Source organism: Labrus bergylta, chromosome 9 (assembly GCF_963930695.1).
Source record: "Labrus bergylta chromosome 9, fLabBer1.1, whole genome shotgun sequence".
In the NCBI taxonomy this organism is placed as follows: Eukaryota; Metazoa; Chordata; class Actinopteri; order Labriformes; family Labridae; genus Labrus; species Labrus bergylta.
The window spans coordinates 17,889,836-17,915,420 of NC_089203.1; the positions used below are offsets into that span (position 1 = coordinate 17,889,836).

Genomic DNA, 25,585 nt, shown 5'->3' on the forward strand with positions numbered 1-25,585 from the left:
TGAGGTGAAATGTCAACTCACACTGTAGTAGTGAATCATAAAGAGTGTAACTGCAGTGACTGGTCGGGGGGGGAACGCGTGATCGGGCCTTGATCGACCTTCGTGCGCCCCTGTTCGCTGCACAAACAACACACAATCAAGCTAAAATTTGTCCCAACTTGAAAATTTGTCTTGCAACTCAAAGTCGGGTCAGAAAGTGCCTGAATTTGCAGTGTATGCTCAGCCTAGCCAGTGCATTTGTCATTGATGGAGAACAAAGCTATAGAACCAAAACAGTTTTTGTACCGAACTGTAAACATTTTAATTTATGCTTTTAAGTTTGGCTTTTTCCAATATGGAGCCAATTGGGGGTTGACTTGTTTCAGAGCCACACTACTTGGCTACTTCAAGAAGTGCAGTTTTTTGCACCTCCGGCTTAATTTCTCAGCTCTGGAGGCTGCAGGCTGGTACAAACATAAAAGAAGGTAAAGAGTTTGAAATGAGAGGAAGACTGGCCTGAGGATGGTAGAGATGACCCACTTGGGGATAGCAGACAGTTTGCCATTAGCTCCTCATACAATTAAATATGCACCAGAGACATGTGATCATAATTTAATTGAGCTGTTTAACAAGAGTCCAGGCGGCTCGGCTTCTGAACACGACAGTGTGTGGAAGTTTGTTTTTGGCCTCAGGCTATTTAATAGTTTAACCGCAGTGATTACTGCGATTGGAACATGTCAGTAATTGCAATCACAGACTTTTGATGAGCAAGAGGGCTGGCGAGCCATGAAAGCAGGTTTCAAGGTTGGCTCCTCCGACTTCACACGACATTTATCAGAGAGAGAGAGAGAGAGAGAGAGAACTGGAACAGTAACATTCATGTCCTGGCCAAATTCTCAAACCCCCTTCACTGCATCTGAGCATCTAATCATCCTCGAGTCCGAGCTGCCGGATAAATCCTCTCTCTTCCACCATGACTGATTAGAGCTCTCCAGTACAAAATGGCTGCAGCCTGTCACCCGAGGCGGGGCCTTCCACGGCGGCTGTGGACGAGGACATTCAGCCGCACATCTTCAAAGACTTCTGAGATCCTGGGCACCGGGATTAAACGCTAATCTACGGAGATATTTCTCCAGTGGCAACAGTGGTGAGTAATTGCTGCACAATCCATTCAAGATCAGCCTGGCTGAGTCTTATTACTCATAATTATAGGAGCAATTAGGCATATGCAATTAAAATCCGAGAAGTGCCCATTTGATTTGACCCTTTTACCATATTCTCTGTGGTCTTTTTTGACACTCCCTCCGCATTGATGTGATTGGCCTTTCAGCTTCACTAACTCTTTTTAACAAGATGTAGCAGTGCTGTGGCAGAATGGTGTGTGAGCTCGGATTGAGGGAAGGAGAGGAGAGACGAGAACGGGAAAAAGAGAGAGAGAGCCAAGGTGTATTAAAGTTGTCAGGATGTGGCGGCCAATATTTGAACAACGAGAGGGGGTTTGTTTGAGCGAGATGAACGACGGGAAAGGAAGGAGGTAAAAGAAAAAGCAGCGGGAGGTGCTGATGAATATGGCTGAGTGTGTGTGTATGTTTATGTATGAACAATTGGGCTTCATTTCAATCTGACAAGAGTATCTGTTCAGGCGTGGATATGTGCGTGCATATTTAGCTGCCAGGGAGTGCTGACGGTGAGGATGTGCTCTCTGTGTGTGGTCGCAGGTGTCTGAGAGGAAAAAATAAATGAGGAAGAGAGGAAGAGAACAGGAGAGGAGGAGGGAGATGAGTAGGTCAGGAGAAGAAGTGTGCTCAAGGAAGCGTGGCAACATGGAGATAAAGGACAGAGACACAGGACAAGGCTTTGGGGCAGGAGGTGGGATTAATTGCCCCTGGCACTCAAGGCCACTCGATAAATTGCCCCAGGCGATCTGCACACAAGGCGGAGGGGCAGCCATACGGAGACGAAGGTGTTACAGTGCAGAGAGGCTTCTGAGAGACGAGGTTAATTAAACTCTTCAGTGTGAAACACTCTCATTCATTACCTTCATTACCTTGTTCATTTAATCTGCTCCGCTGCTGGCATTTTATCACATTCAGTCCCTTTGTCACGTCATACAGCTGATTAGGTTTCATGTTGAACCCTGGGCTGCAGAGGGAGAAACTGAGAGGCTGAACAGCAGGTCAGCCACACACAGCAAACAGCTTCAAATAAATTGAGTTCACACTGGACATGCATTTTACTTGATTTTCCACCCTGAAATCAGTGGATTAGTCCTAAAAGTGGAAAATGAAAACGATTTTCACCCCCGGTCTCCAGTGAACTGTGCTGAAGCCGCCACACAGACCGCATTAAAGAGCAGAGGAGTGTGCTCAAACGGGCATGAGTGCAGAACTGACAGTGCGAACCGAACACAGACACTCGTCTTTATAACAAAAACAAAAGCCCAAACTTCTCAACTGGGTTTTTTCTCAGTTTGGATTTTTTTTTTTTTTTCTAAATAGACACAGCAGCCGTCACTTGTTGTATGCAGCACTAGAAGAAGAATGTGCTGTTTGAGGGCATGCTGAAAAAGGAAGCAGGCATGCAAGCAGGCCAGAGAAGGTGGAACAAAATGGATTGCATCACGACAAAACATCCCATTTTCAACTCCATTAGGTCTCCCTCACAGTCCCGACAGTGTTGTGCTTTATGCCACTTCACATGATTAATCACGTGTGGAGGCTTGCAGCAGAAACACAGGAGCGTGAACTGCAGGCAGCTGAGGCTCCACGCTGGAGAAGACCAAACAATCACAAGACAAGCTCACACGGCGAAGAGACACACAAACACACACACACAAAGACAGAAGAGAGGGTTGACCTGGAATATAGTCAGACTGAAACAACAACCAACTGCGGTGTTTGAACATTGCTTGTGTTGTGTTTGTGGAGCAGTCACAGAGATAACAGGGAGTTTGGCACACTAAAGGTGCTATTTTAAGGGGGAACTCCAAACGATTTTACACATCTAAGTCTGTTTACAAGGTGCTGTGGAGGAATACTGCATTCAAGACCAAGAAGAAATAATCATTTGGCAGGACTGTGTGGGCTCCAGCTGCTACACATACATCCATACCATACAGTATTGACTATATAAAGAGTTCTTGGATATTATGAGTCTTTTCTGTCAAGGTCTCTAAAGAGGATAAGTTGAGGATTTATTTAGTCTTCCTTTCATAGATTATTTTGGCCTGTTTTTTATTATATATATATATATAACGGCTGAAGAGAGACCAGAGAGATGGGGAGAAATATCAGGGGAAGACGTGAACAAAATGTTTTGTTAATCTGGCATTGAACCAGAAACCAGTAGGATGAGGACTGTAGCTTTTGTGCCGCCTGCTACCCCGACTGAGCTAAACCAGCGTCTCCTAATAGGTTCATTTTGAAAGAGTAACACATAACGGTGAGAAACTCTAATTTTCAAGCATACCATTTTTAATTTTCACAACATTCTGCTGGTGTAACGGACTCAAGTTATAACGTGAAAAAAAAAACAAATCTAGTTTGTGGAGAAAATCAATTACTGAATATGTGTTTTGGTTATTTTTTCAAGCATACGGTTCAAACCTTTGGGATTTTAATCTTCTTAAAATGTAATTGTTGCTCGTTTTCTGTGCCGTTCATAGTAATAAATAAGGAGTCTTTGGCTTTTGGACTCCTGAAGATGTTTTTGTGATTAGCATTATCTAATATTTTTACACTATATAATCAATTTATATATAACGATGATTGATTTAAAAAAATACTCAGCATTATTTGCATCTGAAAGGCTATAACAGCTGCTATGAGCATTATACATGTGAATCTCAGACCAAACTGTTGGTTGGTCCAGCTGCATTATGGGTAATGTGGGCGTCAAGTTACAACAAGGAAGATGAATGTTTGAAATAAAAATACATGTTATCTGTTGTGCTAATATTGATCTGTCTCTTAAAACCATCCATCACGACGCTGACGACGTCGTAGGAGGTCAATGCTAAATCAGTTCAGAACATTAAAAAAAAAAGCTTCTCACTCTGATGTAAAGAATGAGATGAGGGGATCCTACACATTTTTGGAGATCAAACTTTGGTCTGCTGAGGAGAATTGCTCACTTCTGAGGTGTTTAGCATTCTTCGACAGTCTCTCAAATCCCTTGTGTCCTTCCAAACTTCCACCAATCATGTCCGAAGCAAAAAGTGATGACTGCACAGTAGTGTGAACAGCCTGCCCGCCTGGCTGCCCCTCGCCCTCCTCTGCCATCCTCACCGTTTGCCCTGTCCATTTCTTCAGCCTCCCTCCCTCACTCGCCTTCCCCCCCCCCCCCCCCCCCCTCTCCTCTTTGAAACTGAGCCAGTGTGCAGAATGACCTTCAACCACACCCACAGAAAAGAAAAAATAGAAACAGAAAACAGGAGAATAGTAGCAGGATGGAGGAGAGGATGGGGTAAACAAGAGGAGAGGGGCGTCAGAGAGGCAGTGGAAAGAAGAGGAGGAGGATAGGAAGAACAAAAGAAAAGAAAAAAAACTCATGCTGAATTGAGGAAAAATCTCTTCTCTTGGAAGCCAGCAGAGCGCAGAGCTGGATCTGACAAGAAAGATGACTCTCCATCCCCTTTTCTCACCACTCTGATTAAAGCCCTCGCTCTAAACCGAAGCCGGCACTCTGAGAGCAACAGAAACCAGGGAGTGGAGGACTTGAGTCTTTGTTCGAGGTGCAACTGGAATGTTTTTCAGATACACTTGAAGGAGCAGGACCTCGAGGACAAAGGTGACACTATATGAGATGCACTTGTGCAGCTCACAAAGAAAAGTTAATGAAATTCTCAAAGGAGCCTGCTTTCCTTAATTTACAGTTTCCTTTTCTCTGAGATATGCTCAGAAATTCCCAATCCCTCTGTTAAAGTGCAGTAAGCCAGCTGTAATGAGTTAATCTGCAACAGAGGGATGACTTCCTTGTGTGACTAAGACAGTAAGAAGACAGAAGGAGGACTAATTAAACTTGTAACATCTGCCTCCAGAGTTCCAAATGTGTCTACGGGCTACACAAACATCTCTCGCTCCACTTCCCCCTGCTCTGTTAATTTCAACCCAACCAGGATAAACAAGGTGCCTGTTCGACAAACAATGCAAATAATCCTCTGCAAGCGGCGGCATCATCATGGTAACCAATGAGTACACTGTAACTGGGTGCTTTCAAGTATTCATAGCATCTCCCGGCGAGAAAACTTCCACAAGCTGATTGAGGAGGAGAGGAGAAGAAAGTGAGGCGGGTGGGAGGTCTGGTGAGGAGCACGTAGCATGCTTACAAATGAACACAGCCACGACCCAACTCGGACGGCGTGAGTGAGTTTCTCCTCTTCCACTCTCTCTCTCTCTCTCTCTCTCTCTCTCTCGCTCGCTCTTGGTGATGAGCCTTCCTCTAGGTTGGATGTGGCTGCAGTTGTCGTCGCTGATGATGATGCTGCTGCTGCTCCACTTCTGAGCGACTTCCCCCGGCTGCTCCGCACAGCCGGAGCCCGAGAGACAGAGCATCGGAACGGGCAGCGAGCAGCAGCAGCAGCAGCCTCCCCCACCCCCCCCCTCCTCCCTCCCCACCTCCTCTGCACGGAGCTCTGCTCCCGTCGCGCTGAGAAAAGACAAACCGACACTGCAGGAGGTGACAGATCCAGATTCAGATCCAGCCTCTGCAACAAGCACGGAGCGAAACACCGGCAACGCCAGATCGAAACGGAGGAGGGATATCTTAACAAGTGCGAGCTGTGTTTTTCTGTTTCTTACAAACTCGGGTTTGATTGGTGTGGCAGTGCCGATCACTTTCCGCCTTCTGCCGGAGCGTGCTTGTGTATAAACACCCAGACCCGTAAGAGGAAGACTTTATCACCGAGCCTGGCTCATCAACGACAATAAAAGAGACTTTATTGGCCTCCGACGGCGCTTCTTACTTGGAGGAGGAGGAGGGAGGGGAAAAAAGCACATTAGTTGCAGTAAATCAAGACAGGGGGATCGAGCCCGAGTGCAAGACGAATGGTTTGGGTAACTAAATCTTCACTTTATCAGTAGCCTATACCTGCTGTTAATAGGGCAGTTATGAAACAGGTGTTGCAGAGAGAGCGGTTTGATAGAGATTGTTAAATTACCAGAGTATGTCTGTTCAGCTAATGGTAAGCATATTTCAACAAATAACATAAAACTCGGTATAAAAACATGCAAAAGCACATCTCTGGCAGCATAGGGGAAGCTTACCTGGAAAATCAACAGATGTTTCGATCATGTGACGTTAAATCTGGAGAGGGGGATTTATTTAGCAGGGCATTATCAGAGATTGCACAGTGTCTGCTTCTCTATTAATTAATTAGTGTGTACATAATGGCAGAGATGTTGTCCTGATGCCCTTGGAGCTCCTGTGGCACCTGCAAAGAACTGGTGGAGCTCCATGAGGGGTGTTTATTGAGATAAAGTGTGGATGCAGATTAAATTAATCCTGCTTTGCATGGATTTTGCTTCATCTGGTAATCAGTGGTATTAAAAAATGATCCAAAAGGGCAAGTGGCAAACCTCACCCCAATTGTTTTAAAGGCGTTTTTGTAAGAAGACTTAAACACTATAGTTCAGACGGAGGAAGATTCATGTGCACTCCTGTCACACATGATGAGCCTCAAGATAAAAAAGTAAGAAAAAGGGTTTTCAGTGCAATAGAAAAACAAGCAAATGTTTCACCTGCACACTATTACATGCCATTACTCATGCCTACAGCGAAATGGGTTGCCTCACCTTGTCAACAGCAGTGTCACTCCCCACACAAGGGTGTGATGAATTTGGTCATTATTGATGAGCAGAGTGGACACACAGGCTGTCAACCTGGTCCCTCTCTCAGGACAGAATACATTACACAGCGTTGACAGGGAGTCAAAACACAAACACAGGCTGACAGGGAGATTTTCAGGGTGAGAATTTAAGGCACTGGTGGAATAACTAAAGAGGCACGACCTCAGAGGAGAGCAAGCTGCTACAGTGGCTGCAAACTTCTCCATCTCCCACCCTCCATCTCAGCAGATTGGGTTTGTTTCCAAAGAAAGAAAAAAACAAATTTAAATTCCAATATCCTCTCAATCTGCAGCCTGGTGAAATTCATTTAATTCTCGGGGGATGACAATCAAATTGCAGTGTGTGGTGACACAAAAGGCTACATAGACAATCAAATATTGCAAGTGCTGACATGATCCAGGCCTGTCCTCCCACCATGCCTCCTAGCGGATTAATCAGTCAGGAGCATTCCTTCCTCATCTCTTTGATTCATGGCTTTCAGAACAAGCTCCAATGTCTGAGATATTTCAATACCCCCGCTGATGAATATATTCAAATTCATCCAGGCTGAGCTCGCTCATGAGATGCTCGTCTTCATATAAGTGGGTAAAATTCACTTGGTATCTGTATTTGAGTCTTTTCCTCTTCATCACTTTCACCTCTTCTCCCCCTGAGCTTATTTATGAACTATTACCATCATGCAGTAACACTTTATTAGGCATGTAGACAGCCAAGAGGCCTATTAATCTTTTACTTGCAGTCTTATGCTCATTCTGCTTCTCCACACACACACATTGGCTAGTCTGAATCGCCTTTTTTACCCCCTGGAGTTTCTCAGCATCTTCAATGATTCACACAGCAAAGGCAGAGCTCCTGTTAGTCTTACAGTGAGGGAAGTGATGCGTCTTCCATCGGCAGGATATCAATACACACTTTCCACCGGCCGACTTTCCTCAGAGGCCGCAATCATGCTGACAATCTCCCGCTCGATCACACTCAACTGTTGCCATTACGACACATCTGAGGCGGTAATGATTTCATATTATAATGCCATTGATCGGGCAGGGGGGCCGCCAAGCCCCGAGTGGTGCTGAGCAGAAAACAAGACAGTTCATTGGTCTGTTCTGCACTTCTTAGCTAAATATAATAAAAGGACGTCAGTTATGATTACACTGTAAAGCCAATACTGGGCTTCATACTGTCCACTCCTGAGATATGAGCAGCGAGAGAGAAAAAAATACACCCACATATTCAGGCATATTAGCATTGCCTGCAAGAACTCACACAGACGTACGTGTGTACACAAAGACACGAGTCAAACATATCTCTAAACAAACAGCACGTTATCAATATTCATCTGAAATGAGAGGGGAATGAGCGATGATTAAAGACGGCAGCACAGTGTGAAGATAAACATGGCAGACTATAGAGGCAAAGAAAGGGCTTTGACAGGGCACCTTGCTGCGCCTCAATGCAAGTAATTAATAATGAATAAGATGAATACAAAAAAAAGAACATAAACAACAACAACAAAGTGAGAAAAGTAACATTGGAGAACTTGGGGAAAATCAAAAGAAGCAATTTTGGGATTTTAATGGAAAATGAAGACTATTTATTCAAAGAGCGGTAAGAAGAAAAAAAAGAGAACAATTTAACAGGCTTCTCTGCTTGAGCAGCCAGTGTAGATGTTGCTCTGTCCAAAGATGAAGGGCGCTCAATGCTTACTGTGCAGCAAGTGTCTTTAACCATAGCAACAAGCTGCAAACTATTTAACATTGAGTTTGTATTAAAGCTGGGAAAAAACCAAAACGTTCTTCTTCTGCTGATTTGCCAATTTCCTGCTGCTGACAGATGGCAGCAAGAAATGTGATCTGAATTCTGTTGATGGAAGAGATTTATAATTCCTACTGTGTGTGTGTGTGTGTGTGTGTGTGTGTGTGTGTGTGTGTGTGTGTGTGTGTGTGTGTGTGTGTGTGTGTGTGCGCGTCTCTTTCAGGCATGGTGCCTACGCCCCAGGTGTGCGTATCAACCCTGGTCACGGTGAGCACGATGGCAGTGGTGGACCTCTACCTGCTGGAGCAGAGCATGTTGGGAGCTCGTGGGCTTCCAGGACCCGGTGTGTGGCAGTGTGCAGCAGTGTTGCTAGGAGATGCTGGCTTCCTGCTCGCGCTGCGCTTCGTGTCAGCTGGTGTGGTGTCTGAGGCACGATCCCCACGCCGTGGATTTGCCAACGCCCTTTGGTTCCTGTTCCTGTCACTGCTGCAGCTCAAACTCTTCTTCGTCTGTCACAACTACCGGCAGGAGCGCCGTCCCCCTGACCCACTGGCCAGAAAGACACTGACGCTGCTGCTGTCCATCTGCCTGCCCTCCCTGTTCCTCATCTTGACGGGTGCCGATCACATGACCCCACAGCGCAGGAAGCAGGAGGTGCGGAGCCGTCTCCTGTGGGTGGTGGTGGACCTGCTGGATGTGTTGGACCTGCAGGCGGGGCTGTGGGAGGCACAAGGTGGTGTTACAGTGGGGGCTGGAGGGGTTGTTGAGCAGAGGCTGCCCATCTGGGCGGAGGGCCTGGTTTTCTTTTACTGCTATGCCCTCCTGCTGCTGCTGCCGTGTGTGGCCCTTACAGAGCTGGGGGGCACTGGGCTGCCAGGACAGAGGGGGCCTCGTAAAGAGGCTTTGTACCCTTGGCTCAGCCTGGTCACCATCAACATCTTTACACTGGCCCTGAGGGGCACAGGCATGCTGTGGTACAGAGACCCTCGGGTGTCCACAGTCTTCCTGGGGAAGAACCTGCTAGCTCTGGCTGTGAAGCTGAGCTCAGCCTGGGAGAAACACAGGCAGGAGCGCGATGCTGCAGGAGCTGGGACTGTGACTGGATCAGAACCAGGAGACCCAACTCTGCAAAATGAGAGCTCAGGGCAGGGAGAGGGCCCAGCTGAGGGGAAAGCTCCCCCCGCTCACTATCACACACTGTCTCGCACACAAAGCCACACTCTCTCCCACGTCAGCCTGGAGCCCACAGAGACACCCTTAGGACCCTCTTTCATCTCCCATGAACTCTAGAGAGTCACTCTGAACAAGCATGCATGCACAAAGACAGGCGCCCGCACCCTAAAAACTGAGACCAGGCGAGCGGATATCACATCCAAACAGATAACCGTGTTGAATTTCAGTACAGCAGTGATGGTTTAATGCAGAGCTGTGGAAATGCGTTTGGCAAGCTTTGTGCACATTTTGTTGTGCTGAGAATAACTCAAAATACATTGCTTTGAATTTGGGAGTGAATTTTCAAATTGAACAGTGTCACATCTTTCAGACTGTAAAGAAAATGACAGAAATGTATTTTGAATTCCATTTGCATTAATTCTCTTTTTAATCAGTGCAGTGGTTTACTTTGTTGCATTCCATTGCCTCAAGGTTGATGATTTCTTTACATTGTTGCCATGTGAAGAATATGTTAGGTTTACTTATTTCTTCAATTGGGTTCAGTTCATTTGGTTTGCAGGAGAAATCAGTCTGACACTGCATTACCATCAGATGCCAAAATACAGACTCTGACCTTTGGTGTCCAGTTTCTCAGTACAATTTTCCTCTCAGAAAATACAGAGGACAGTTTAATGCAGTGATTTATTTTTCTTTTTGGAACCGTAGAGTCGTGACTCTAAAGCCATCTACAGTACCAGTAAAACTCTCACTCTACACATCGCTCCAGTGTTTAAACGTGGAGTCTTACCCAGTGGATCCAAAGCTTTTTGGCTTGTGGCCCTTTGAATCAAAGTCTCCTCACGACCCCAAGTGACGTTCACTTCTTAGATCTTTTTTTTTTATTTGAAAAGAGGCTGAGAATAAAGGTTTGAGGGGCCTGCAGAGGTAAACCTATCCACTTTACACAGTAAAAAGAATAAAGCGAAAAAAGAGAGCGAAAAAAACATTTCATGCGTTGTATATATTTAGAATATGTTTCTCCTCACATGTGTTCTTGTTTTTTTTTGCCAAATCTCATTTATGATGGAGGATCCCTATACCACGGGTGATGCCAGATTTTTGCTGGCTGGTATTTCTTCTCAGTCGTCTGGCAGGAAATATTTATCAGAGGAATCACTTAAAACTGTGAAACCTGCAGATTTGTGGGTTCCATTGTCCACCATCGTGGCCATCCTGTGTTTTGGTATTGTGACATTTTTATTCAATCTTCATTTAGTTAGAGAACATTTCAGAAGTAAATATTGTTCTTTCACATATTTCATGTTGGCTGTCAAATTCAAACACATAGACCTACAGAATCAGTTTTATGATGACAAACTATGAATAGCCCAAAGAGAAATAAATAAGAATAAATATGAAAGATGCTGGTTTCACCAATAATATCTTTCAGTGGTCGGGCTTTGAAATGGGTAACAGGCATTTTGCATCATCTTAATCCTAGTCTACATAAAGTACAGTACAGGTTTATAGCAGTACGTTGTTTACAAAGGCAGACTACCAATGTAAGTAATCCCTTTACAGTTTCAGAGCACATTCAAAATTCATGTTTTTTCTGTCGTCTTGTCTCAAACTGTCCTTTTTCAAAAAGGAGGATGAAAAAAAAATGTCGAGCTGTCTGTCCAATCCTCAAATCCTTTTTTTTTCATTTTAGATGAAAGTGTTAAACTTTTAAGCTCTTTTCGAATTATGGATGCAGCCTTTTCATTCACTGATGTGTTCAAATGTGGGTGTTGTAGTGTTTTGGCATCATGGGGTTCTGGGTGTGAGCAGCAGGTCTGGAGGACGTACAGTACTCTACAAGTGCCTTGTGTCCTCATGGAGCGACGAGCCTCAAAGCATAATGTGACCATGTGGAACTTGGACATACGCCATGTGTATACTGTGAAGTTTTCTCCAGCTGTTGTCAGCTAAACCTCCAGGACAGAGAGCAGACTAATAAAGTGTTTCATACTCGCCTTGTGTTGACACTTCATTGGCTATAACGTAGGAGTGTTATTGGCAGCCTGTCACACGTATAGAAGAGGGAAACATTGGGGAGTCCAAATTATTCAGAGCCAAAAGGCCTGTGGGACATTTAACAGCCCCGCATTTTCAATGTATTAAAGTTAATCAGTTCGCATTCTGCAGAAAATTGCATGTTTTTATGTTTTTCTCTTCCTGGAACTGGTGAAGTGAAAGAAAGCCCTCAAACGCTTCCCCGCTAGAAAAGCGTGCTCTTTGCTTCACAGCGCAGCACCCCAACAAAAGGCCGTCATTTATCACTATTATGCCTGCGGCCCCATCAGCTTGAATCCTCTCGCTGTAATCCTTGAGTGTGCTGTCGTGTTGTCTGCCTTTAATGCTGAAAGAGAGGCGAGTCCTGACGTGATGGGCTGTGCGTGTCATGAGTTTGTAGTAAAAGTGTGTATGTGATGTTCTAGACTGAAATGGCTCTTTGCTCACAGTGGCTGTGAATGAACTCGCTGGCCTTATCAGAGCTTTAATGGTCCTATTAATTGAAATTGAAGCTATTTGTCAAAAATGCGAGCGCTTATTCTCAGTGCTTTATGCTTGATTTACAGCCTATATTTACAGGATGTATTAAGAGCCGTGTACACACGCTGCCAGAAAAAAAAGGAAATCCAGTTAAAGTTTCTGTGGGGAATTTCTCTGTGGTTCAGAGAGCCTTTTAAGGAAAACCCACAGAGGGATAACCAGAGTAGTAGACAGCATCCAACTCTCTCCCTTCTTTCTTTCATCTCTATCTCCCTGCTCGCTCTCCATTTCAAACACACGCAGTCTGGATGCACTCTCTGTTGGATAACTTCTCATATTTCTATTATACTAAAAGCAGTGACTGCATAGGCAGCAGCCCCAGCAAATGAGTGCCTCAAAGAATTTGTTACACCTGTTAAGCTCTAGAAACAATGCTCAGCATTTTCCCTCAGCTCCACTGACTCTCACACTCGGCTTCCCAAGGAACAGAGCATGAGCCCCTCTCCTGTTTCCCTTCTTCTTATGCTCTCTATTCTTCTACTACACTGGCCTGTGCTAATTTCACTCCAGCCTGTAATTATTCTCCTGAACCAAAGCTGCCACATTCCTTTTTTTGTCTTCCATTCCTTCTTTTATTTCTCTCGTTTGTTTAAATTTGCCCCGCAGCAGACAGGCGGCCTACCTCTCTGCACTTCCCCTGTCAAGGGTGGTTAGTCAGAGACGAGGGGAAAAAAAAACGAGGAGGAAAGGCTGGCTCAGATTAAAAGGGCCGGGACCAGTGCCTAAAGCGGAGGCTGCCGACTGCCATTTATTTACCGTTTGCTCCACACGGTGTGAGCCTGATGGAGCTCGGGAGCCCAGGGAGACTAACGCATACAGTACAACACGCTGCCCGACAACAATGACAACCTGCACGATCCAACAGAGGCACCTTTAGTAAAACATATGGCTTTGCTTTGCTCGGTTGAGCATTTGGTTGCAGCCCATCTCACCTCATTACCCCTGACGCGGCTGCAGCAAGGACTCCTCGCAGCTTACACCCACCTCGTCTAGCAGAAAGAGCCACATTTAACCGACAGATGTCTAAATCATTCATCATAGACCACCGCTTCTGGAGAGAACTTCAAAGTATAATCTATGAGAAAGAAATGATGCAAAAGAACGTCTCCAGTATTTCATTTTATATTGTAAGCGTCTCAAACGCATACTAATACTGTTCTCAGATGTAGAGGCGACATTAGGCCAAAACAGGGGATAAGAACTTCTCTGTTTACCTGATACTCCAATGAAAACAAGTGAAGCAGGGTGGACATAGAGCTCATTTAGCTGATTTGTGTCTGTTTATTGAAGAGATTTGAGAAAACTGATTTGATTACAGCTGTTAACAGTTTGTGTTTCCAGCAGCTCAAACTTAAACATTTGCTTTTATACTCCATTGCATAATCATCGCTATATATTCAGTTCATCTTCAGACCAAGGTTAACAGATCTTTAAACAGAGCTAATAAACATGGTCACTGACTGCTTTTAGCTGCAGAGCACCTATATGATCATTTAGAGCACAGCTGTCTTTTTTTTAGCTCGAATCAAATCATCGAATTGAACACTTTTCTCTTCACATACGCAATCAAGGAAAAATAACACCACTGAATCAATCATGATCTGATAACTGTGTTGACCATCTGTTGAGGGTTATTATGTATAGTGCTTTTGTAGGATAGTTTTCTTCCAATCTCTGAATCCATCGACCATCATCTGACGAGGGTATAGCCTTCGGCAGCTAGGGGGCGTTAGCAGCGGCTAGCAATAAAGAATTCCTACAGTCTGACAACCTATATAGAAAAGAGAAGGGAGCTGGCGTTGAAAGGCATTCTTACAACTCTAGAAACTAGGACACCTCCGACACCAAAATCTGTTCCTGTTCCTTTAGATGTATACTCCTATTCAGAACATCAACCACAGTGACAATCCCGGAATCAAACTAGCATGAGTTTGAGCGTACGTCTAAACTGAAAGACTGCATCATCTGTGAATGACAGACTTATAAACAGTGTTGTGCTCAGTCATATGTACTGTGGCACGCTTATATTTGGATGCAACAGCTTCGCTATATATATAGTTGGTTATTACAGATTTAAAACATCTTTCTCTGTTTAATTTTCAATGACTGAATAACTAAATGTCCCCAAAGATGAATCAATAAAGTTGAGTAAAAGTATTTTCATCTCCTGTGTGGATTAAAAATGTGAAGGTGTAGTAATCAGATCCTTTAACTATCTAACAGTAACAATACCCCACTGTAGAAAGACTCTAAATAAGTGTAATGGTGGGAAAAAAAAGCACTGTGAAATGTAGTCCTGTAGATAAATAAAGTAGAACTAAGGAAACAAGTAAGACACGTAGTATATACGCACGACACAGAAACAATGGAATAATCTGAGTGAAGAGCTGAAGCAATGTAGTAACGTCAAACAATTCAAAAAGAAATGTTAAGAAATAGTTTTATGAGGTACAGGGATGAGGAAGGGTAATCACAATCATTGGGGTGAGTTTGCAATTATTCATTTACTTTTTGGGTTAGTTTATACTGTACTTGAGTAAACTTGTAAGCAGCTACTTTTGATTAACTCCTACAGTTTTACAGTTGACGATGATGATATGTTACGCCAAAGTTGAGTTCATTAAACTTAAAAAGACGTCAAGAGCCTGAGATGGAGGTTTACAAAGGGAAATGTACAAAACAAGCGTAAGACTCCGAACATCTAATCGAATGTAAAATAAATTCAATGGGGTCATGCATCCATAATTTAACTTGCTTCCGGCTGAAACAGAGTATTTGGAAAGGACACAGACAAGAATACATTTTCCAAAAGGTGAAATGTATGAATATAAAAAAAGACATGCAGTAGAGAGCACACTGCATTCTGGGGTACGTCTGTAAGGAAACCATTATTATTATTATTTTGTGTTATCTTGAGCTGCCACACATTTCAGACTCTTCAAAATAATACACAATAGCATCTTTGTGAAGGGGAACAATGTTTTTTTGGGGGGGAAGAACACCTAAAAATACTACACACACCCACTGATGTGCCATATCAGCACTAGTGTCACAGTGACGGGTTTTATATGATACGAGAGAGACAGAGCGTTGTTCAAAAATACATGATTGTTGTTGTTCTGAGATTTATGTATGCCTATTACACCTGCCATTAGGAATATGTACTCTGTCAGTCACATGATAAGAGTCAGCTATAAAAAACATGTTCTTGCTTTGAAGGTAAGAAAATTAAGTTTTCAGGGTTTTTTTTAAGTTTCAAGGCAGGATTTGCTTCAAAAGTGCCAAAACAGAAAACTCAATGACCTTTAAGATTTGGATGACAGAGTCAGCCAGCTAACTCTCTTCAGAGAGAAGTCTCCAGTGAAGCTATGGGAAAGGAAGATTTAGCCGAGCCTTAAATGTGATCAGTAAAAATCTTAAAATCAATTATACATCTAACTGGTAAACACTTCAGAGACGGTAAAATTGGGTTATTACGGTCCCTTCACTTGGCAGCAGTTAAAATCCTGGCTGCTGTATTTTTGAGCAGGAATAAAAGATGGTGAAATGGGATGAGATTAAAGCATAGATCCTCCTCTTTGTTACTGGATAAAAATGTCTGGACGTTTCCCAACTATGGAATCAGTACCAAATTATTCCTTCTTAAACTAAGTCGCTGTCAAATAGACGTCCAATGGTTTTGGACTCTGTCCATGTGTCCTCAAGAACAAGATGTCCTAAACCTGCCTTTATGCAGTAATAAAATAAAAAAAGGTTTTTGGGTTGTCTTTTTCATGCAGGATCAGCAAGAACAACTTATAAAAGACAAAATCATCTTCAAAGTTGAACAACTTGTCAATATATTTTGCACTTCCTGCTGTTACTGTGCTCATGAACCTCTTCTACATTTAAAACTGTGTATGTGGTCCACTTGTAAAAGTTAAGTCCAGTATTAACCCCCACCAATCATTTGGAACAATATCTGCTTCTTAAACGGCTTGATGCGCCTTCACCAGCTGCTGGCTAACTTTATCTATCTGCAGCTGAGCAGATTGTGTACAGCGGGTTTTTATAGCTCGTTTCCTGAAATCGGCTGCCTGCTGCCTTCACAAATAATGTCCAAAGAGTGCTAAGAGTGAACAGCACAGTTGCAGGCAAGTAAAACAACAGGTTGAAGACTCATTATCGCTCCATATATCTGTGGAGAGCCGCAGAGCTTTGAGTTTGTCACTCTGAGTTTCACCTACAAAATTAAATTGAGCATAGCAGGTTTTTTCAAAAGAATGTGACATGTTCAGTGTAACGACTAAAAAAAACCCTGCTGAGAATTCTATCACTGTAATAAAAGAAAGTGACAGCTTAAGTAAATAAGGTCATTTGGATTTGGCAAGAGAAATGAGAGGGTCATCTGCATAGCCATGACACAGACATTACATCTGAGATCCATCTTTAAATGAAGCAGCGCTCAGAGTGGGAGAAGAACAAAGCTGAGGGCGGAAAGGTTGGCTCCTAATGATTAAATGAGATGGTTTTAAACTACTGAGCCGAGCTGTTTGTGAGCTGAAATGATGATTAAATCATCCCAGAAAAACAAAAAAAAAATGTTTTGACGAGAGATAGTTTTTGTATGTCAAGCTGCTGCCGCGTCTCTGTTATTTCTTTTCATTTGGTGTATTTATTTGGTTTCAGTAGTTTTTGATTCATGGCTGACATTCAGGAAAATCAAAGCAGTTTGAAGAAGCTATGCTACATGGTTGGAAAATGTGATTAGCAGAATCACTCTGATCTTTTCTAGACCGAAAGATGAATTGGAATAATGAAGAAAAACAATTGATAAATAAATCATAGAAAAAAATATTTCTTAATTACAGGCCCCGTATTTGAGTTTAAAATGATAGGAAAATACTTCTGTGCAACACAAAAACAGACAGAGGAGAAAAGTGTTTAAAAAAGACTTCATGCTGAGTATTTTGAAGCACTAAATCTAAGTCCATTGCTGGCAGGGAGAGCAGGTTTCCAGTGATGAACTGATTTTGTGTTATAGTTTATGTTGTGCAGCTGGTGACAGCAGAGTACATCATGTTGAACAGAACAATAAAGTATGACTCTGTTACTCTCCATGTCAGATAAGAGAAATGTTATTTTCACATCATTTACCTCCTCTCTGACGTCCCAACATTTACTTTTTCTTGAAAGCATTAATCATGTGTTGCTCTTTTCGGCTGTTTCCCCCCCTTTTTTTTTTTCCATTCCCCTCCGCGAGTGTCGTCATTAAGCCACGGAGATGGATTAACTGGGAGAATTGATCTTGTTTCCAGGCGTGCAACAACATTCAAGGTTGATGAGCACTGTCCATTAAAGAGACTAACTAGACCTCATTTGTATGTACAGAACGAGTTGTATGGCTGCCTCACAAAGGACAATCAAACTTAAATAGCAGAATGATCATTAAAGCATGAACAGATTGTGCCTTTATGGTGTCAAATGAAATATAAATTTAACAAGAAGGATTTTAAACATTACACCTGTGTGATGAGAAACAAGGTCGAGGTAAATGAGCAGAGCATTACCTTTGAGCTGTTTGGTTACAGAGGGATGATTTTATTTACAGCATAGAATAATTTAGCCTCAGTCAGTGTTTTTCTCTAAACCACCTTTTTGTTTGTCGCTTAATGCTCAAGGACTGCCGACTTATTTCATTATTGTAGCAGCCAATACGACCTCTTTTCTACTTGGTATTGGCGTCCGAGGTGAAAAAGTAGTAGGGGTGTATCCCCGAGCCATAAACACAGAAAAACAACCACAGCTGTCTCTCTGGAGCAATTGAAGCAGAAGAGAAGTAAACAAGAATTTAAGACAAAAGCTTCACAGGTTCAATCCCATTTCATCAAGTGGTTTGTAAAGAGTGAGGTTAATGTATGTGGACAGCTGCAGGAGATGAAGGTGTCTGTGTTTGTGGCGCAGAAAGTGTGAGAAAATAGTTGCAGACAGAGGCAGAGTTTGGCATCCACCTGCACAATGGAGCTGTGCGCGAGGAGAATAAGAATGCATATGAATAGAGCTATGAGGGGAGACGGAGGTGGAGGTGGGGGTGCACACAGAGGTGAATGAGGAGAGAGAGTCAATGATGTGATTGGCAAAGAGAAAATGGGAAAGTATCAGGTTGTCTGGTGGTTAATGAGAGCTGTGTGCAGAAGGTCAGCTGAAGCCCTGCCCCAGCAATTAAGTTAATACATCTGATTACTGCAAGTGAACAGATGGAACAAGAAGAGGAATCACAAGAACTTTTACCTGTCCCAAGATGGGGCCTAGAGGGGGGCCAGGGGCCGCTTGTCCTGACCTCACTATAGCTCGGATTACATTGCCAGCATCCAATTTCTTCACAGCCTTGGCTGCCTTCGAGATCTTTGACATCCTGCTCTGTGTGGAAATCCTCAAATCTGCCTCCGAGTCAACTGAGAATCCATCCACTGAAAACACAGGAGAAAAACAAATTAGTGTTTCAAGAAAAACACAACTGCAACAAATCACTTACATGCCGGGCTCATTAAAACATCATACACTCAAATCAATACCGATACCCTCAGGTGAAAACTCTCGCAGTTCCATTCTACAACGGCGAGTAATTAAAAAAATCTTTGCCTTCGATCGGCTCAGCGAGGGCCACTTATCCTGGAGGTGTTTGCAGTGTGGATCAGCAGCAGCCGAGTGAGCTACTCGTCATGTTGAGGATCCTGGGAACTGGCAGCTTTTAAAAGTTCTCTCTGAAAAAAATCATGAAGTGCATTCCAAAACACCTCCGCCGTCTCACCTCTGTTCTAGATGTGTCACAGCTGAACTCCCCTGAGATGCAGCAAAGCTTCCTCTGCATCAGTAGAGGTTAAGTGTCAAGGTCGAAGGAGGGATAAAAACAAAGTGTCGCCTACATATCTGTACGCAAAGAGGGATGGGCATTACACTACACCTTAGAAAGCTTTTGCAAAATTAAGGAGTCAATAAGTGGAGTGTGGAGAATGGCCTGAACTTGTGGCCTTTCTCCGGGGAGGAGAAACACATAAAAGCCGGCCTATAATCCTCGCCTGGAATAAAAGTGATACTGACACAGCTGTGAGGCAAAAAAAGGAGCACAAAAAGATCAATGACTGGAGCCAAGGGACAAATACAAGTTTTAAGGTTGAGTCTTGATTCAGGGGAACCCTGCATTCGATAAAAATCCACACTGTGGGGGAGAGAGGCGGTCCAGCAATGATTCATTGTAGGCAACAGAGGGTATCCAATTAGATCAACAAAAGACACAATACCAAAGAGATATATGGGACCTCCTGCTGCTTCAGAGCAACAAACCAGAAGAAGCTGCTTCCAGGAAAAGTTGTGATTCTATCTGGGTGGCTGATTATCCAGCAGCCGTTAAAGTGCAACCACCGTGAGGCAATATTTGTAAGAGCATTAAGGTGATACGCATGCTGCACAGAGAGTCCCAAACAAAATCCATTTGGTTTGAATTCCCTCAATAAGCTTCTCTGCAATGTAACTCACACACACAGAGGTCAATTTCACGCTACCCACTTAATGTGTTCAGCTACTTCATTGTAGAAGAATTGTGTAGCACTTCAGATCAATTTTGGAGCCAGGTAGAAAATGCAGAAACCCGGTGCGTATTAATGTGAAGTGAGAAAAGCTCACTTCTGTTATCAAACAGCGACAGAGAGACGCATGAATCCTTAACTGGCAAGCTGCAGGAAAAGAACTAAAACAGCAGTTTCAGGTTGGGAGAAGTGCTACAAAAAAGTCAACTAGCAAAATGACATACTGTACGCCCAGAGAGACCAGGCTAATCTTGTTTTTTTTATGACTGCGAGAGAAAAAAAACAATTACAGCCTGCATCAAATGTGGAGTTTAATTCCAATTTGGGGCAAAGGGAATAACAGTTCGGAGAGTGGGGAAATGACAACTTCATGCTTTAATGCACCGCAACTTCAATCTCTGCTGGAGTATGAATAATAAAACCGCAGTTCCCTCGCAAAATGAAATCAGTCATCACAAGGACAAGCAGTTAACGCTGAAGAAGAATTGACCTACATAAAGAATCAGTACAGCTCTGACAGTACGTTCTACACAACTGAGTTTACATTAGATTCAAGAAATAAAGCTGGCCGAACTGTGCAGCAGCAGGAAACGCGGTTCAAAGCTGCACAATAAGCCTCAACCAGAGCTGGCTTAATGTTTCTCTGTGCATAATCGAATCAAAGGCACGGTAATTTGAGAGTAACAGACACAATTCTGAGTGTCTTTTTAGTCTGAATATTACATTCATATGGAAATTACTGACAACAGCGTCTCTGATAAAGAGGAGTACACAGAAAGAGCAATTTGTTCAGGCAGTTCGGAGTTTCAGCGTAAAAGCACTTTCCCTAAACGTTTCTGATAAACGGAATGCCAAAAAAAGCAGGCACTTAAAGGATGGTAAGGTGAGCAGAGAAAATAACTCAAATGTATAGAACCACTTTTCTCGAGCGCTAAAGTTTTCCTTTCCCTTAAAGTTACTCTCTTCATTAGCCTGACAGCTATATCGGAGACATATTGGTTATATAGGATAAAATTAAGATCAGAGTTTGGCTTGGGTCAGGGTGTTTGAGTCATGCAGGTAGACATATCATCATTTTTTGAGCTGGGATGAAAACAGACCTTTCTTTGTATGTATTCAGTTTGCACCAATATGGCTGTAAAGATTTTAACAAAGAAGATTTTTTTTTAATTAAGAATCAAAGCCTGACTGATTAATCGGCCGATATTAGCATATCCAGTGGCAGTTCATATGCCGATATTACTAGATTTATTCACAAGTCGAATAGCATTACATTTGAGTTTCATTTTATTAAACAAGCTGTTCTCTTTCACCAGCAGAGTGTGCTGGATTACAACAAGCATTATGACTCTCCAAAGTGTCAAGCGGTGATGCACGTACATGCGTAGATACTTTCCAGCTGAAGAACCATCTAGTCTACATAAGTTCAGTATTTTCTCACTGACTGTAGATACTGTATATCTTTGCCACAAGTGTTTGATAACTGCATGAAAGGGATCAATACAATACATGTGTAAATCTATCTCTACAGATCAAGCGTAGATATAAGAAAGATATCAGCTGATATATCGGTATCAGATTTTTTTCTCTCCCCAATATCTGTCCCAATAATCCCTTATCAGTCAGGACCTAATAATAGTTTACACAATTATACATTTTCAAAGAGTTCTATTGCGTACATCCGCCTGCTCAGCTGTGACGCTCTTCTATTAATGAGCTGCAGACAGTGTTGAGTTTTAAGAACTTTGGAAATGGTACAAGCTCAGTGAAAAACTAAAAAGGTGAAAGCTTTTGAAAGTCCTCCCAAGCATTATTTTCAGCATTATAAGTTCTTAAAAATTGTTTTTTTTTAATATCAGAACAAGTAAAAACATAAACATATCGGTGACAGGCCCGTACTAGACCCAGTATATTTGGCATCAAGTCCCAGAGTTTTCATCTCAACCAAAATCCCAACTCTAAAAATCTAACCTTTTCTTGGCCTGTCTGTCAAATAAATCGGGGTATTTTTTAAGCCTTCCTCCTGTTGCCTGTCAGAGAAACTACTTGGGATGGAAACACGGTATCTTTGACAGAAGTAAACATGTCAATAAAAGTGAGCACACAGGAGAGAAGCAGGAGAAAAATCCCACCTGTCATTATAAGGGTGCAGGTCTACAAGATAATCTGAAATCACACTCCCCATGTGAAAAACTCATTACATTTTTTTATTCCACCCTTTCATTAAAAAGTGACAGAAATATTCACAGCACAGAAACAGCAGCTTCAGTGTTGTTTACTAGCTAATTAAAAGTGACTTAATTTCAAGGATACAGCTGACTTTGATTAAAGAAATTAATCAGTTTGCTATTAAAAATGTGCGTTTAATTGCACCGTTGCTGATTGTCGTGTCGGCTATAAGGCTCTCTTAAGTCTTCATTCAGGGGGCGAGCCAATCTGGAACCACTAAATGTGTTTTTATATACATGTGAAGGTAACACGTACGCAAATATGGATTATCTATGGAATGACTTTCTATAAAAATAGTAGAAATGGTCTTTAAAACACAGTTTGTATTCAAAGTTCCAGACCTACTATGTAAATGTTACTGACAGTGTATCAGCCTGAGGTAAACCTTGATCTTCTTCCTCTTTTTATCACTTTTTAATGCAGTCTGATGAAGTAAAAGCGGAATACTAATAGATTTCTCAGCGGGATCACGCTTTGTACCTGCAACAACACAGAACCAAGACTGGTTCAATCACCATTGTTACACTTTATCGGCCTCCTCATCTTCATATCTCTGCTCAATAAATTACAAGTGAATGAGTGCACAAAATGAAATCAAATATTTTCTAATAACACAGATCTGGTGTTGCATGAAATACAGACTCAGAGATTATTATCTTATCAGAGAAACACTCTGAAAAAGACTCATTTGAGTGGAGAGCTAACCTGTAAACTCTGCCTCACATTGTATTTCTATCAGAGCACCTTTATGTGCTTGCTTTATGTTTGTCTACAATTATTCCCTACGTCCATCTTAAACCATCTTTGTAGGAGTGGAGGGAACTTAGCCCACGAGAGAGGCGCTTTAGTATTACACGCTGGTGCTTGTCAGATTTAATACCAACCTGGGTGCCTTTTACTTCAGGTCATGTGGTGTCAGAATTAAAAATAAGCAGCAAGGCTCAATGGAATCATGACATTGTCAGATGGTTGGTCTGTTGCTCTGCTCCAGACTTAAATATATGAGCTACTCTTGGATGAATTGCTGTAATATTTTCTACAGACAGTTATGGGGCCCTGTGCATGAATCTGTATTACTATAGTGATCCTCTGACTTTCCTCTGCCGCTGCCAATCAAGAATTTAAGGAATGCCACAATCCAGTTTGAAATCTAAAAAGTATTCTGTACCCCACACAAAGCTTAAATCACATATCTGTGATTAACACCTGAGTCTACGATCAATTATTTCCCAAAATATTTATATTGAATGAATGATTTATTTAATCAAGTATAACTAAAAGTGGGACAAAAAAAACAGCATAAGGAATAATACATCTACATCCAGAAATTGAATATTTCGTTTTTTTCCCCCCTATCTCTGAACCCATTTGCAATCATTGTCTATCACTGCCTGACAACAATATGTGCCTCCGGGAATGGATGCCAATTTCTCTGTAATTCCTGTGTAGCCAGTTGGTGTTAAACAACTTCCAGCCGAGACTCCCATTTCTGCGAGTCACGTAGGCTGTCATTTCTTGGTCCACAACATACCCCGGAGTAGCGCTCATACATCTGTTTCTCTGGTGTCTCAGTTTAACATTAGAAACTATAACAGGTTTCACAGCAGCTTCACCCTGGCTCACTGCAGCTGTATGAGCCCTCACAACAAACACATTTTCTTGTGATGTACTTGATATTAACAGGTCTTAACTTTGCTGGAATAGCAGCATCATGCCATGAGACACATTTGTGAATGTCAAAATGCATGTTTTGTCAGGACTGTTGTCAAGAGGAGAAGAAATCAACTAAGTGTGTGTGTGTGTGTTGAATGATCGGTCATACCTGCATTTCAGGTATTCACAGAATGTGTCAAGCAAGTATGTCGCTCAAGCTTAATAGTCTTATCCACTGTTAGCTGCACTTACATGCAGATATCTGTTCAAAGAGATAAATAAATCATCTTCAGAATACTGTCGATGGGAGCTGATATCTAGTGCGAATGTGCGATCCTCCTGCTTTTGCCACAAGAACTGTTTCCCCTGCAGACACCAAAGCCCGCTGACACGTAATTGGTAAATACAACTTGGACTACAAAAAGGAAACCAGAACACTATTTCTGTAGAATCGGTCATAGAGATATGTTTTTTTTTGTTTTGTTTTTTAAATGACCTCTCGTGGTCCACCTGCAGTACATTTAGGACCCACCAAGAGGCCACCCCAGGAGAACTGCTGAAGCACAATTATCTATGGGTGTCACAATACATCAGTCTTGGTCAATGTATTGCTCCGGTGAGCATTATATCACAGTTTAAACCTAGTCACATTCCTGTTCTGTTCTAATTGAGTTAAATTGGCTTCTAATTTGATCTTATTTCGATTTGAAGCGCCCTGAGTTAAATCATCTCCAAGTCGTTTGGTGGCAGACTTTGTATTATTAGAAAATATTGTATTTGTGTCCAAAGAATCAATATCGAACTGTGATTAAACTTGTGATTTACATCCCTTTACTAAAGAGCATGACATTTTCAATGAATCCTGTTGAATGGGGGCAATCACATTTTGGAGGGATATGTTGCCAAGAAGATGAATCCTGATGACTTTGGTGATCTCTTGACTTAATGCAGCAGGACAGCAAGGTCAAAACTTTTACCCGTTCAGGCAAACAGCTCATTTTTCTACAGACACACATGGTTAGCAGACTAACCAAGACTGAGATTGTCTGACTTTTCTCCCACCTCTATTTAGACCCAGTGCAGCACTTCTTTCTCATTTCCCCATCAACTTACTTTCCTGCTGTCCCGTCTGTGTTACGATAACATCATATTTAAAACTGTCCCGGGCCTAATAAGGTTGAATTTAGTCGATACAATAAACTTACAAAAGCAGGTTCCTATCCCAGGTTGTACTGAAAAAGTGTGATCCATTACCTGATACACATTTCTTTTCCAAGAGTCTAATTTTCTGATTTTCAGATAAGAACTGAAGTTTTCTTATTCCAGCCTCATCAGCCAGCCTTAACAGTAAAACCTTGTTCTGTTTCCGTCTCCTTTAACAGATAAAACCTGTCAAAGCCCTGCACAAAACACTAACCACGATTAGTATTCTTTGAAATTACAAGGAAGGGGCTCAAATCATCCTTATCTCCCAACGATACTAAAACCAGCCCTGACATTTGGTTTAATCCAACCCTTAGTGTGGCGGTCCACCTAGTGGTGGCACTCACCTTTACATTTGATGTAACATATAAAGCTGAGACATAACCTCACAATGAGGTAGAAGTACACTTCAGACACGTGTGTGATGGCCTTTGGCACCACCACACCACACCACACTGAAAATGAACAAATTTTAGATAAACAGAGAAAGGCCCTCGAGACAAGCTAAGACCCTGGATGCTAATAGAAAAACAGGACAAGCATATTAAAATTATAATAGCTATTTCATTTTTTCCTGCCTGTCTTTGCAGAAAGTTTTGAATACCATTAAAA

The 25,585-nt window shown here is 42.4% G+C and overlaps 2 protein-coding genes across 3 annotated transcripts in view; one reads left to right on the plus strand and one right to left on the minus strand.

Moving 5' to 3' along the window:
• mrpl11 (mitochondrial ribosomal protein L11) overlaps positions 1 to 25,585 on the minus strand; it is a 42,156-nt gene that overhangs the window by 10,390 nt on the left and 6,181 nt on the right. The window contains exon 2 of the mRNA XM_020635830.3: positions 18,594 to 18,772. Within this exon, the coding sequence (XP_020491486.1) occupies positions 18,594 to 18,716 (123 nt within the window). The 5' untranslated portion in view covers positions 18,717 to 18,772. The remainder of the gene's footprint in view (positions 1 to 18,593; positions 18,773 to 25,585) is intronic.
• Positions 899 to 10,689, plus strand: tmem265 (transmembrane protein 265). 2 transcript variants are annotated; one of them, XM_065958874.1, is made up of 2 exons: positions 899 to 1,126; positions 8,800 to 10,689. In XM_065958874.1, the coding sequence occupies exon 2, from the start codon at positions 8,802 to 8,804 to the stop codon at positions 9,864 to 9,866; it is 1,065 nt and encodes a 354-aa protein (XP_065814946.1). In that variant the 5' UTR covers positions 899 to 1,126; positions 8,800 to 8,801; the 3' UTR covers positions 9,867 to 10,689. The 2 variants fall into 2 exon arrangements, with proteins under 2 accessions (XP_065814946.1, XP_020491484.1); XM_020635828.2 differs by lacking the exon at positions 899 to 1,126 and adding an exon at positions 4,439 to 6,032.

Bases quoted from the DNA above. Each gene is read 5' to 3' on its own strand.
- tmem265 (XM_065958874.1), top strand. From the start codon at position 8,802: ATGGTGCCTACGCCCCAGGTGTGCGTATCAACCCTGGTCACGGTGAGC.